This window comes from Salarias fasciatus, chromosome 16 (assembly GCF_902148845.1).
Source record: "Salarias fasciatus chromosome 16, fSalaFa1.1, whole genome shotgun sequence".
Classification (NCBI taxonomy): Eukaryota; Metazoa; Chordata; class Actinopteri; order Blenniiformes; family Blenniidae; genus Salarias; species Salarias fasciatus.
The window spans coordinates 1,446,419-1,459,631 of NC_043760.1; the positions used below are offsets into that span (position 1 = coordinate 1,446,419).

At 47.5% G+C, this 13,213-nt stretch overlaps 1 protein-coding gene across 1 annotated transcript; it reads left to right on the forward strand.

Moving 5' to 3' along the window:
- The first annotated feature begins 9,078 nt into the window (after window positions 1-9,078).
- cfap45 (cilia and flagella associated protein 45) lies at window positions 9,079-12,712 on the forward strand. The gene is made up of 12 exons (XM_030111484.1): window positions 9,079-9,214; window positions 9,342-9,452; window positions 10,311-10,417; window positions 10,641-10,785; window positions 10,886-11,056; window positions 11,127-11,305; window positions 11,410-11,539; window positions 11,639-11,785; window positions 11,874-11,987; window positions 12,067-12,260; window positions 12,334-12,558; window positions 12,624-12,712. The coding sequence occupies exons 1-12, from the start codon at window positions 9,212-9,214 to the stop codon at window positions 12,688-12,690; spliced, it is 1,593 nt and encodes a 530-aa protein (XP_029967344.1). The 5' UTR covers window positions 9,079-9,211; the 3' UTR covers window positions 12,691-12,712.
- Window positions 12,713-13,213: the final 501 nt, after the last annotated feature.

A 13,213-nucleotide genomic window follows, 5' to 3' on the forward strand; every position in this document is an offset into this window, starting at 1 on the left:
ACCGCGCTGCCGCTGCTGCCGGAGCCTCTGAGCACGGCGTTCCTCGGGCTGCCAGGCAGCACTGCGGGGATTTGTCGCTGCTCCTCTGCTTGTCAGCTTATTGAACAGTCAAACGACGGAGCCCTGTTGCATTGTGGGTGTCCGAGCAACAGTCAACTTTTATATACTAATTATTACTATTAACTCCTAAAATGGAGCAATGCTCAGTTCAATGAAAAAGTCATGACGCTATTCTTTTCACTCCATCATCTGACACATTTTTAATCCTATTCGTTCGTAGTGTTTTTTTTTTATTTTCACATCAGTGTTAAAGTACATTACTTATTTTTTAATTATTAATACTCCTTCACTTATCATCACCCTGCGCCACATTAAACTGCAGTTTTCTGCTTATTTGCCTGTTTGCGCGTTTTCAGAGCTTTTTCAAACAGTTCCACCTCTGGAGTCATTTTCAAAAGTTTCCTTTTTCAGTGACTCTCCGCTCCGTTATCTTGTAAACAGACACAAGTCTTATTACTGAGGTGAAGCCATTGAAAACACCGTGACCTAAATCTCATGACTCTTTGACATGAAAATACCTGAAATTACTTCAAAAATTGAGTTAGGAGGAGTTCTCTAATCAACATTGGAAAATGTACAATAACACAAAGAAGTGCATTAGAACTAGGGCTGTCGCGGTAAACCGGTATTGACGATAATCGTGATATTAAAAAATGAAATTTCAATATCGTGTTCAAAATGCGCACATGATAATATCGCATAGAGAATGTAGTGCCACTTGAAACGTGTTGAAGTGTATTTTCAAAATCCGCTCCTGTTCTTCCGCCCTGCTTCTCTCCCTCCTGCAGCCCCCAGCCTCTCCCCCTCCCCTCTCATATAAACACAGCAGAGCAGCGGTAGCCGCACGGCTGCTAGCTAGCGCGGCTCCCAGTTAGCGAGCGTCACGAGTGAACTAAACACGTCGGCGGTGGCCGACAACGACAGCGGGACGCTCTATCCTCACCCGAAAAAAGTGAAGTCGGTGGTGTGGGAGTTTTTTGGGTTCCTAAAAGTGGAAGCGGACAAGTTTGACGACACGCCAATTTGCAAGAAATGCCGAGCTTCATAAAAATCTGCCATAAGCAGAGAATGGAAACAGAAAAAGAAAAATATCCCCGTGATTGTTCAGTAGACATATGACTTGTCATTCTTCAGTTACATACAAATGCTTTGTCTCTGCTATCCACAAATGATTTTGTTAATCTTGTAATTATAAGCAGATTTTGCACCCATCCGGGTAGTAGTGGGGCCCCATTAGGTAGGTTCCAGACGTGTCATTGTAATGTATGCAGTGGGTTTCAAGTTGTGTCGCTGATATCCGCCGTCTGTCGGGGCCCCCTTCAGCTCGGGGCCCGAGCCAGTAGCGGCGCCTCTGACTGGAGAGAAGCAGCTACTGCGCTCATTCCGCTTCGGATTTAAACAAACAAACAAACAAACAAACAAAAATTCTCGGCAGTGTGGTGGTGGGACAGGATTTCAACCCAAGAGGGTCCGCGTGGGTTTTCATAACCCACCAGCCCTACGTAAATTAAGCCTCTGCGTGTGGATCCTCTGTTAATCAGTTTATCAGATTTTAATTAGTTGAGTGTAACTACACTTTTTGTATGCAGTTGTACAGTTACTGTTCTCATATTGTTTCAACACCTTATTTGACAGGTATTCTGAATGTAATTCATCTGGGAAAACAGAAAACAAACAAAAATAAAATTAAAGATGAATCTGAATGTTTGTACCATTATTAGTTATTTTTTTGCTGATATCGTGATAATATCGTTATCGTGATATTTTTTGGTCATGATTATCGTGAAGAGAAAATTTGATATCGTGACAGCCCTAATTAGAACACCAATTTTCTTCAAACAACAAATAGAATAGAATGTATAAATGAAGAATAAAAATAGGTAATAGTGAAAATCTTAATAATAATAATAATAATAATAATAATAATAATAATAATAATAATAATAATAATAGGATAATAGAATAATAATAAACATCTAACAGAAGAAAAGGCCTAACATATATAGAACATAAATCTAAAATACAACAGGGTCTTTAATATATACATACAAATATGTACAAGTATGTTTTAGTGCAGCAGAATGAGTGTATAATAAAGTGACTATGATATGTATGAAATATAAGGAAAGTTTAACTCCTGATAAAAGGGAAAAGGTTGTGGGTGTGAGTTCTTTTCTTACATTCAGTCCTGGTGTGTTCTCTCCAGGTTCACACCGGTTTGTCAACTGCCGAGTCTAAACTGTCTGTAGGTGTGAGTGTGAGTGTGAGTGTGACTGTGTGTGGTCGTCTGTCTCTTTGCCCTGTTATGGACTGCTGACCTGAACTGTTTTTTTTCTTAGAAGTTGCATTTTTTTCTATTTGTTATAGTTTGATGCTGATGTGTGTTACTGATCGTGGAGTGTGGTGGATGGAGTTCAGTCCTTCAGCCACTGCTCACGGTGTTTCACAGCTTCACAGAGACTGCTGAGCCTCCTCAGGAGAGAAGAATTCCCAGAAGACACTGGGGCAGGCTGCCATGGTGTTCTTTCCATGGAGACCGGCATCACCAGGCAGAGCTCAGATGCGTGTGTCGTTAGGTGGACGATTTGCTCTCAGGACGGGAGGAGCGCCGGCCGTCCAGCTGGAAAGCTGTTCCAGCTTCAGAAATGCTCTAGTTTAAGAATGAAACCTCCAGAATGGAAAAGGCTGTTGGGAGGAAGCAGTGGCAGAGGCTGTTCAGGTGGCACCGAGGGCAGAAAGTTACTGATGCAGGAGAGGAGGGGGGCAAGGATGGAGGGAAACAAAACGCCTCCGCGAGGCTGACGCCCAGATTCAAGTGAGTACTTTAAAAACTGGCCTCGGTATTTTTCAGTGAAGACTTTTCTTCAAATCCCTGATGAGCAGTTCAGATGATTTCCGTGTGTCGGTTTGATCAGTTCCTCGTGTGACGACAGCAGGTCGGGTTGAAGAGGAGCTCCCTGCTCCGGGTGTTGTGATGAAGCTGATGAAGCTCTCTCAGCTGTCTCTTTCTCCGTCTCAGCTGGACCGACTGGGTGCTCGATCCCGCCGACAAGTTTTACTACGTGTGGCTGCAGGTCATGCTGCTGCCCATCGTCTACAACTGGGTGATCATCATTTTGAGGTAAACACGGGATGTATGGGTCTCAGGCAGTGCTGGAACATTCCAGCGGCGTCAGAATGAAGACGTTTGGACGTGTCTTTCAGGACCTGCTTCACCGACATCGCGCTGAGCTACCTGCCGGTGTGGCTCACGCTGGACTACCTGTCTGACCTCATGTACATCACCGACATGATCGTCACGCTTCACTCAGGTGAACAGTAAACCTTCCACTGCTCCGGGGTGTCCAACATAAGGCCCGTGGGCCAGAACCGCCTGGCAGCAGTTTCCGGTCTTCCTTCTCCTCCAGGAATCACAGGACTGAGCGACATGACGGAGAATCTACTGTAAAATCACACACATTTGCTTCACAGCCGCTCACTGCTGTTAGAAACCGTCATGTCAGGTTTTCCGTACATGAGTGCAGCTTACACCAGCCATGCTCTGCATCCTCGGTGCTCTAAATGACTCCTTTTGTTTTCATCCTTTTACAAAATGTGTTTTAAGAGATGCCGAGTCACCTGAAATGTTGTGTTTCCTGAGAGCTGTTTCCTGCTGTGACTGCAGGAAAAGGAAAAGCACCTCTTCCCAGCTGCACAGATCTTTTCCAAGCAGAGATGTTATTTTACAGCTTATTCAACCTACTGCGACCCAGTCCTCCCACTTTCCACCCCGTCCCGGCCGCTCACTGCATATCAAGAACACAGGCCCTCATGAGTGTTGGTACTGACGGTGCAAATCCATTATCATGGATGGACTAGTGCTGTCAACTGATTCAATTTATTCAGTTAATTGCAACTAATTGCATCATTGTGAACTTGAAATCAACGCACAGAATCCCTAATTTAATGCACCAAAAATAACTTTGTCTGAACCTTTTAACTACACTGGAGCAGTTTCTCATCAGAAAACACTCATGAGGGATTTGAACCACCCAACATGTGAAAGTTGAGCTGCTCAAGGGAAGGCCAGGCCGAGGTTCTCTCTCAGTGCAGAACCGTCCAGAACATGGATCACAGGAGGATGTTTGGAACATTTCAAGCTTCAGATGAAGAATCTGATCCTCAGGATTCAGCTGGACTGAACAGGAGGAGAAACTATGAGGGAAAATCAGTTTTCTGTCTTCTTTCTGTTCTCTGAGCCGATGGATAACTCTAACCCTGATCCTGTGATTCATCACAATTTTAAAAACTTAGTCATTGACAGCCCTCCATGAATTGATCACAAATAAAGCAATTAAAACTGACAGCACTATTCACAGCCTGTTCCTTTGGTCATATTGCACATGTGTATTCCTGAGTTAAGAACTGATTTCTTCAGCAGCTCCTCAGTCAGACATTAACCTGGAAGAAAACTTGTTTCTCTGCCTCTTTACGGTGTGAAAGCTTTGTTAACACTCCTAATGAGATCCATTTCTGCCTTCCCGGTGTGTTTCGTGTGCCCTGCAGAGGTAACTGTAGCAGTGAAGTCCTTTGCAACTTGTCTCACGTCCTTTGGACTGGTCCTCAGGCTACCTGGACCAGGGCATCCTCATCAGAGACCTGCGCAGCTTGAAGGACCGTTACCTGCACTCCAAGCATTTCCTGAGGGACCTGGCCTCCCTGCTGCCCACCGACTTCCTCTACTTCGCCTTTGGCATCCAAACGCCGCTGGTGAGGATCAACCGCCTCCTGCGCACACCGCGGCTGAGCGAGGCGCTGGACCGCATGGAGACCCGGACGTCCTACCCCAACACCTTCCGCATCTCCAAGCTGATGATCTACATCTTCGTGCTGATCCACTGGAACGCCTGCCTCTACTTCGCCCTGTCCAGCTACATCGGCTTCGGCAGCGACCAGTGGGTCTACCCCAACATGAGCGACCCGCAGTTCGCCGCCATGCGGCGGCAGTACTTCTACTGCTTCTGGTTCTCCGCCCAGATTTTCACCACGGTTGGAGACACTCCTCTGCCGCACAGGGAGGAGGAGTACCTCTTCATGATCGCCGACCTGCTCATCGCCGTGCTGGTGTTCGCTTCGATCGTCGGCAACGTCGGCAACGTCATCACAAGCCTGAGGGACCGAGACAACGTCTTCTTCCCCAACCACGAGCTGGTGAGCTGCTTGACGGTCAGGATCAGGAACATGTCACGAAAAACCCAGAACTGAGACGTCAGAGGGACAGGGTAGAAGGTCCTTTAAGTCAGTGAGCAGTTACTAAATTTACAAATTGAAATTACTGCTATTATTGGCTCCATTATTTTGAAAACGGTCCCAGTTCTTCCCCTTATTGGCCTTCATCACATTATTGTTTGGGTTGAACACTTTGACCGGCAGGGCAAGTTCAAGGCTTCAAAAAACCTGCTTTTTCTCAAGAGATCATTCTTATTGAACAAAACTCAAGTCACTTTGACTCTTTGCTGTAATTGTGCTCATTTTTCACGTGGCTCTTTGGGAAAACTAGCTGCTCCGCCCTGGTGGGGCTCATCCTGCAGAGGCTTCATTGGATCAAGATTGAGGGAATCTGGAGTCCAAATCAACTTTACTGAACCTTTTCTGAGTTTGGCATGGTGCAACGAGAATGCTGCCGTCAGCGAATGATTTGGCTACAGAGGGTGGACAGCAGATAGCAGTCCTCATCCACATGGGCGGCAGAACCCGGGAAGTAGCAGAACCCTGGGCGTGACAGAACCCAGGAAGTAGCAGAACCCAGGAAGTAGCAGAACCCTGGGCGTGGCAGAACCCGGGATTTGGCAGATTTGGCATTGAAAAGGTGTCGGCTTTGGCACTCCACCTGGCTTTGCAGCTCTGGCAGAAGAACCTCTGGCGTTCTGGACCAGCGCAGAGCAGGAATCGGGTCTCCTCATGTTTCTGCTGATCGGTGGAACCTATGTTGACTTTCAGAGATGAAGATTTCCTGCTCACTGGATTCTTTCCTCCCTCTGCCAGGTGAAGGCCTACCTGCGCAGCCACCACATCAGCAAGGAGCTCCGGCAGCGGATCGACAGCTGGTACCAGCACCTGCACATCAACAAGAAGATCATGAGGGAGAACGAGATCCTGCAGCAGCTGCCCGTCCACATGAGGACAGAGATCGCCGTCAGCGTCCACCTGTCCATCCTGTCCAAGGTCACCATCTTCCAGAGCTGCGAGAAGAGCCTGCTGGAGGAGCTGGTGCTCAAACTGACACCACAGGTCGGGTCGCTCTAGATCGGGTTGTGTGTGTCCTACTGTCCTGAAGTCTCCAGCCGCTGGTCAGCTCCTCCTGTCGGCTTCAGTTCAGCGAGCATGACCTGTCTGTCCGTCCGTCCGTCTGTCCATTCAGGTCCATAAAGACATGAAACGGACTCCAGCTGACTGTTAGAGAAACAGAGTATATACACACAAAATGTTCTTTGGACTGAGAGGAAACTGGAAAACTTGTAAAACTCACACATGCACAAAAATAACACGCAAATTCCACCCAGAAACCCAGCTACCTAGAATCGAACCAGGGTTCCTCTCACAGTGATACAGCAGAGTGTGAACATCCCCATGAGAGGCTTAGTGGCAGTAACAGGCCGTCAGCTGGAGTGTGGAACCCTGCTCCTGGTCCGGCTTCCTGCAGAGCTCCCTGGAGGCTCAGGCTCAGAGCCTCTGGAGGAGGACCAGAGACCGGGGAGAACCAGGAGCAGAACGAAGCAGAACCCCCTTCACACCACTGCCACTGACCACGCAGAGCCTTTAAACGGCCGGACCGGGCAGGAGGAACCCGGGACGGAGCCGGGCTTGGTTCTGACCCGGTTCCCCCGCCTCTCCGCCCTGCAGGTGTTCAGTCCAGGAGAGTACGTGTGCCGGAAAGGAGACGTGGGACATGAAATGTACATCATCAAAGACGGGAAACTGGCCGTGGTGGCAGACGACGGGGTGACGGAGTTCGCCGTGCTGAGCGAGGGGAACTTCTTTGGAGAAATTAGTATTCTGAATATCAAAGGTGAGTCATTTCCCCACATCTCCTTCATATAGGCCATGAAGGAAAACTGAGAAAGAGAAGCTTTTAAGAGCTGAGAGGCATCACCAATTAGAAAGACAAAGGTTTTCTGTCACGAGAACTGCAGCCTCCCATAATGCTTTGTGCTTGTTTTCTCTGAACATTTCATTACATTTTTCATCATTAAAACTCTCTTCATGTTGAGATTATTGTCATTTTCCACAGTAATTATTCAATTAAAAAAACATTTCATTTCATCTCAGGTTTAGGTTTACATTTATAGATTCTTACGGCTCTATTTGATCAGTTTTGGCCCCTGTATCCTGTTTCATATTACTCTCCATTTTAGTTCATTTGTGTTCTGCCGCCTGAGGCCTGGTTTAAAGTTTGAAATGAATTTGAAGCCGTCCTCCTGCAGGAAACAAGTCTGGCAACCGTCGCACGGCCAACATCCGGAGCATCGGCTACTCCGACCTGTTCAGCTTGTCCAAAGAAGACCTGACGGACGTGCTGTCCGAGTTCCCGGCCGCCAAGCGGCACCTGGAGGAGAAGGGCCGGCAGATCCTCATCAAGATGGGCATGCTGGAGGAGAGCGGGGAGGCCGGGGAGCACGCCGCAGAGAGGGTGGACGCCAAGATGGAGAGAATGGACAACAACCTGGAGGTCCTGCAGACCAAACTGGCTCGACTGATGGTGGAGCTGGAGTCCAGCAACAGGAAGATGCAGGCCAGGGTGGAGCAGCTGGAGCTGGAGGTGGCGGCGCTGCTGGCACCGCCGGGCCGGGGCCATGAGGAGGACCGGCCTCAGGGCAGAGGGGAGGGGGTCGGAGGAGAGGTGGAGTGGGAGAGGGAGGAGGCCGAGGGAGAGGAGGAGGAGGAGGAGGAGGAGGAGGAGGAGGAAGAGGAGGGTGTTCACTATAAGAAGGATCTAGATGAACCGGGACACGATGGACAGGATGTGGCCAAAGAGGGAGACGGTCAGAGCACGAAGAGCACCAAGGAGGACGCAGAAAGGACGACAGAGGGGGAGAAGGCAGGGAGGAGGCAGGAAAACATCACAGCAGAGGAGGGAGAGAGGGCGGACGAGAGGCCAGGGAAGGGAGATGGAGCTGAGATCGAACATGAAACGGAGAGAAATAAGAAACGACCAGGGGATGGCAGAGAAGAAGATTCTGATGACAAACACGGCGAATAAAGACACTCAAGGTTCATTTCAAGAGTCGATCTCAACAGCAACTACTGAGAAGCGTTTTGTCTAGATGCGATTCATCTTGGGGCCTCCAGGCGGCAGCATTGTCTTAATGAACCTACGACTCCCGTACAGGTGGATGGAGCTGCAAAAGCACTGAAAAGGTCATTTTTTAGGTATTTACAGTTATATCCACCAACGAAATATTTAGATTATTATGACCTCCAGTAGGAAAATAAGTCTAAGATTATGAATTATTCTAATGTGCTGAGTATAACCACTGTCGAATTAAGAATTCAGTTTTTTCATGTGTTTTAAATGAGTAGCTGCTAATAGGTGCTTTCGGGGATGCTGCAGAACTGCAGAACTGCGGATTCTGTGGTCTTGGACTGAAATCATGTGGTTTTTGATGATCTGTGGGATTAAATAACACCTTCCCGCTGGTATTGGTAGTTAGAAAAGTGAACACTCTTCACTAAGAACGGGTTGAAGTGAGACATTCTTTGAACCTACTTTCTAAATGAGGATTTGTTTGGAACTATTTATATCTATATTTGGCTTACTTTTCTGACAAGATAAGAAATAAACAGAAACAAATCCTTTTGGTTTCGTGTCTTGACTTTCACGACTCTTGTTTAATGTTATAAGATGCAATTTTGCATTTTTCTCTCATTGTAAAGCCCAAACCATTACCCGTTAACAGCGGGAATCGAACCAGTGACCCCCTGCTCTGTTTATGCTTCCCGTCCTTCACACTGTTTCCATAGCAACAGTCAACAAACCCTCAGCGCCCTGGAAACGCCTGCGGGCGTCGTTTTATGAAATGGTGAATTTATTGAAGGATATTAGTTAAGAGGAGTTTTTGATCTTTTTAATTTTTTCCTACTTTTCTTCTTCTGAACTTCGAAACCGAGAACGATGGTGAGTTTAAACGACTTTTTTTCTTAAAAAAAACAAAACAAAACAGGAAATGCTGAGAGCTAGACTTCAAATAATGGATTTAATCTGGTGAAGGTTTTGACCAGTGACTGTTAATCCCCCCCAACAGAGACTCGGATCCAGCTCCACGTCCTCTAGAGGCCGGTCCTTCCCCGGCCGGTACCGGAAGATCGCACCGAATTCTCAGGTGGATGAAAGCCTGTTCGGGAACCCGGACTCGGTAAATAAAAATAAATAAATAAATAAATAAAAATATAATTTGTGTTTCTCAGCGGGACCAGAGGCTTCTCCGTGTCTCACCTGAGGGTGTCCTCACCACAGGGGTGTCTCTGAGGACAGGGACGGGGGGTTTTGGTCCCCAGGAGGCGGACCGGATGTGAACAAACGTTGCGCACGAGCATAAAACTCCACAAACAGTCAACTAAAAAGAGAAATTATTATTGTTTCAGTTTGTTTTATGTATAGATTTGCACATAGCGGCATGTTTACAGCAGAATAGTTTTCAAACTGAGGCTCCCGGACCCCCAGAAATCCACGAGCCATAGCTTGGCATTCTCGTGAGAAAATGTCAAATAAATTTCTAGTAAATTAATAACCATGCTGTGTCAGTAAACAAACAAACAAACAAAAAAAGTGTTTCTCTACATATTTATAGCAACGCTAAGTAACTCCTCCCCCTATAGCTATGGACCAGTAAAAATTCGGACATGATCATAATGCCAGAGAGCTTCTGATTAGTGAAAGAGGAGGATCTTTCAGTGTGTTTGTCATTCATCACTCCAGAACAGAGAAACAGGATGGATTCCCTGAAGGGTCTCTGATGCTAAATGAGGGGAAACTGACAGATTATTGATCATATTTAAGTGAATAATAACAGGTTACGTGAGTATTTATTTAAATTAATATTGTGTCCTTTATATTGAATATGTCTGCAATTTTTGTTACAAAAAGAAGGTTTTTTGTCTTTTTTTTTTTGTCTTTTTTTTTAAATAAAGCAACACCAAACTATTTAGGGGGCTTTCAGAATAAAACAGGTCTATCGGTGCCACTGGCTGATCACACTGTGACACTTGTCCAGGTCGCATCCCGGAGAAGCTCAGGCGTGAAGGAAAAGGAGAGATCACTGAAGAACAGAGAAGGAGAGATGGTGCAGATCATCACCAAAGACCTGATCCGTACTCTCAGGTAGGACCTGATCCGTACTCTCAGGTAGGACCTGATCCGTACTCTCAGGTAGGACCTGATCCGCACCGTAGGTCCTGATCCGTACTCTCAGGTAGGACCTGATCCGCACCGTAGGTCCTGATCCGTACCGTCAGTGGAACTGTGGAATGAACACTTGTTCTCTCTTTGACCTCACTTTTGCTCTTGTTTTGGGTAAAGCTGAGTTAACTTGAGTTTCTGTCAGGGTACCTCGGAAGGATCCTCCAGGAGAGTCCACCATTCTGCCGCCTGTGGAGTTTCATCGGATGACCTCTGCATCTCACATCCTCATCAGAGAGGAGAGGGAGGCCAAACAGAAGGCTTCCCAGTTAAAGAAAGAAGAGGACCTCGTAAGAAAATCATCCCTCTTTTACACACAGGGGTACTAGAGTCTTAGATTAATCATAAACAGCCAGCACTCCACTCTTTTTGGTCCTTCTCTTCGCCCAGAAAGCGTCAGAGGACAGGAAGAATCTGATCTGCAAGGTGGACGAGTCTCGGCGGGAGAACCCGGTGCTGACGGAGCTGGAGCTGGAGGCCCGTGACAGAGCTCAGCGTCTGGTGGAGAGGGCCAATGCTTTAAGGATGGAGCAAGAGGACGAGATCAAACAACTCAACCAGGTGCTGACAGGCACTTCATCAGCCAATAGGAAGGCATTGAGCCCCGTAAGCACAGGTGTTGTTCTCTCAGCTGATTCTAGGAGCTCAGTGTCAAGCCACCCGGGACGTCCAGATGAATGAGAAGAAGCTGAACCAGGAGGAGATGGCTGAGGAGGAGAGGCGTCTGGACGCAATGATGGAGGTGGAGCGCTGCAAGGCTCTGGAGACGATCAGCAAGATTGATGAGCTGCGCAAGCAACAAAGAATCAGGTGAAAGAGCCACTCCTCAGAACCTGACAGCTTTGTCCCGTCTGACAGACTCCTGAACGGTGCTCAGCTGAGCAGTGTCGGCTCCTCATGTGTTCGGTTTACAGGGGAATGCAGCAGATTTATGAGCAGATCCAGCAGCGTCTGCTGGAGAAGCAAGTGCAAGACGAAATGAAAGACCAAGAGAGTCAGCAGTTCAGAGAGAAACAGGAGCAGATGAATCTGGAAGACCTCAGGGTAGGTTCAGAAAACCAGAAACTCAGACAGCGCCGACGTGCAGATTGATGAGTGTACAGTGGCCGTGGACTGAGTTTTCCTCTGTTTGTCTTGTTTCAGGCCCTGGAGAAGAAAAGAGAGGAGCAGAAGCTTCTGCAGGGGGAGATCATGCGCATCAATGCTGAGACCATGCATGCCAAGGAGCAACGGAAGGAGCAGGAGAAGCTGGCTGATCTCAGAGATCTGGAATACATTCGACAGAAAATGGTCAGAAGAAAATCAAATCACCGTGTTGATGTTGAGCTGATCAGCCGGACGAACATGTTTTCTCTGTGTGGACGTTTGATCTCCACAGGAGCGGGAGGCAGAGTACGAAGCCGAGCAACGACGAATCAAGAAGGAGAAAGAGTTGGAAATCGCTCGACTCAGAGCCCAGCAAGAAAGAGCAAAAGACCACAAAGCGGAGCAGGTAGGAACTGTAATCCCAAGAGCTGGGTTTGAAATGTGACCCACGTCGAATCCCTGTTGAAAAACGCGTGTTGCTTCAGGATGAGCTCCGCGCTCGGAGGAACCAGGAAGCGATGGACAGAGAGTGGAGGAGAGCCGAGAAAGAGCTGGCCGTCAAGAAGGCTCAGGAGGAAGCCATGCTGAGGGCGGCACGCCGGGAGCAGGTCCGCAACAAGGAGCAGTGCCTATCCACCGAGGCCGGGCGTGAGAGGGCGGAGTTCGACCGGGTGCTGAAGTGAGACTGTCTCCACCCTCCTGTCAGACAGCCTCCAGAAAGCCGTCTGCAAGGTTTGTGTTCATCTACACAGAGTCCAGAAGGAAGCGATGGCCAAAGAGAAGGAGCAGCAGGAAAGGCAGCATGAGAACGCTCGCCGCCACGCGCACGCCATCCGCCAGCAGATGCAGGAGCGCGAGCTGTCGGCCGCGGCGAAGCGCCGGGAGTTCTTCAAGGAGGCGGATCGGCGCGGCGAGGAGGCGCGGCTGAGGCAGCAGCGCCTCCATGAGATCAAAGAAAAGAAGCTGAGGGATCTCCGGTCGGTACGAGCAGCTTCCTGTGTGTGGCGATGCTTCAGGTCTCACCTTCTGCTTCCTTTCACAGCGCGACAGGACTCTCTGACAAGTACTGCAAGGAGGTGGAAAGGAAGACTCGGACCTGCTTAGCATGATTCAGTTACGGATGGAAATGTGCACTTTTCTGGTATTATCATCACATTGTATTGAAACAATAAATAATAATAATTTAAATAAAACACATGTAATTTGAATCAATGAAAAATGTAACCAGAAAAATTCACACTTGTTGGTTAAAATGTTAGTTACACCGCACTGTGTTGTGCAGCGACCAACACATCGAGGCCCATAATCAATACCTGCCAATCATGATCATTTTGGCAATTTCATGTGTAATAAAACTAAGTACATATGAAAGAATATTTGTCACATGTCGCATAGTTTGAGTCCTTTGTGAATGATGATGACAACTATAGCTGTCATCTTCAAACTTGTGTGTGAATGCATGCGCGTTTTCTAACATTGCATTTCAAATGCCTTTTAATGCTAATTCAGTCATGTCAGAATTTACTTATTTATTGGCAAAATGTTTATTCCAATATTGCCTTAACTTTTTAAACAACTTTTGTCAATTGTCGTATGTATGTATGTATGTATGTATGTATGTATGTAATCACA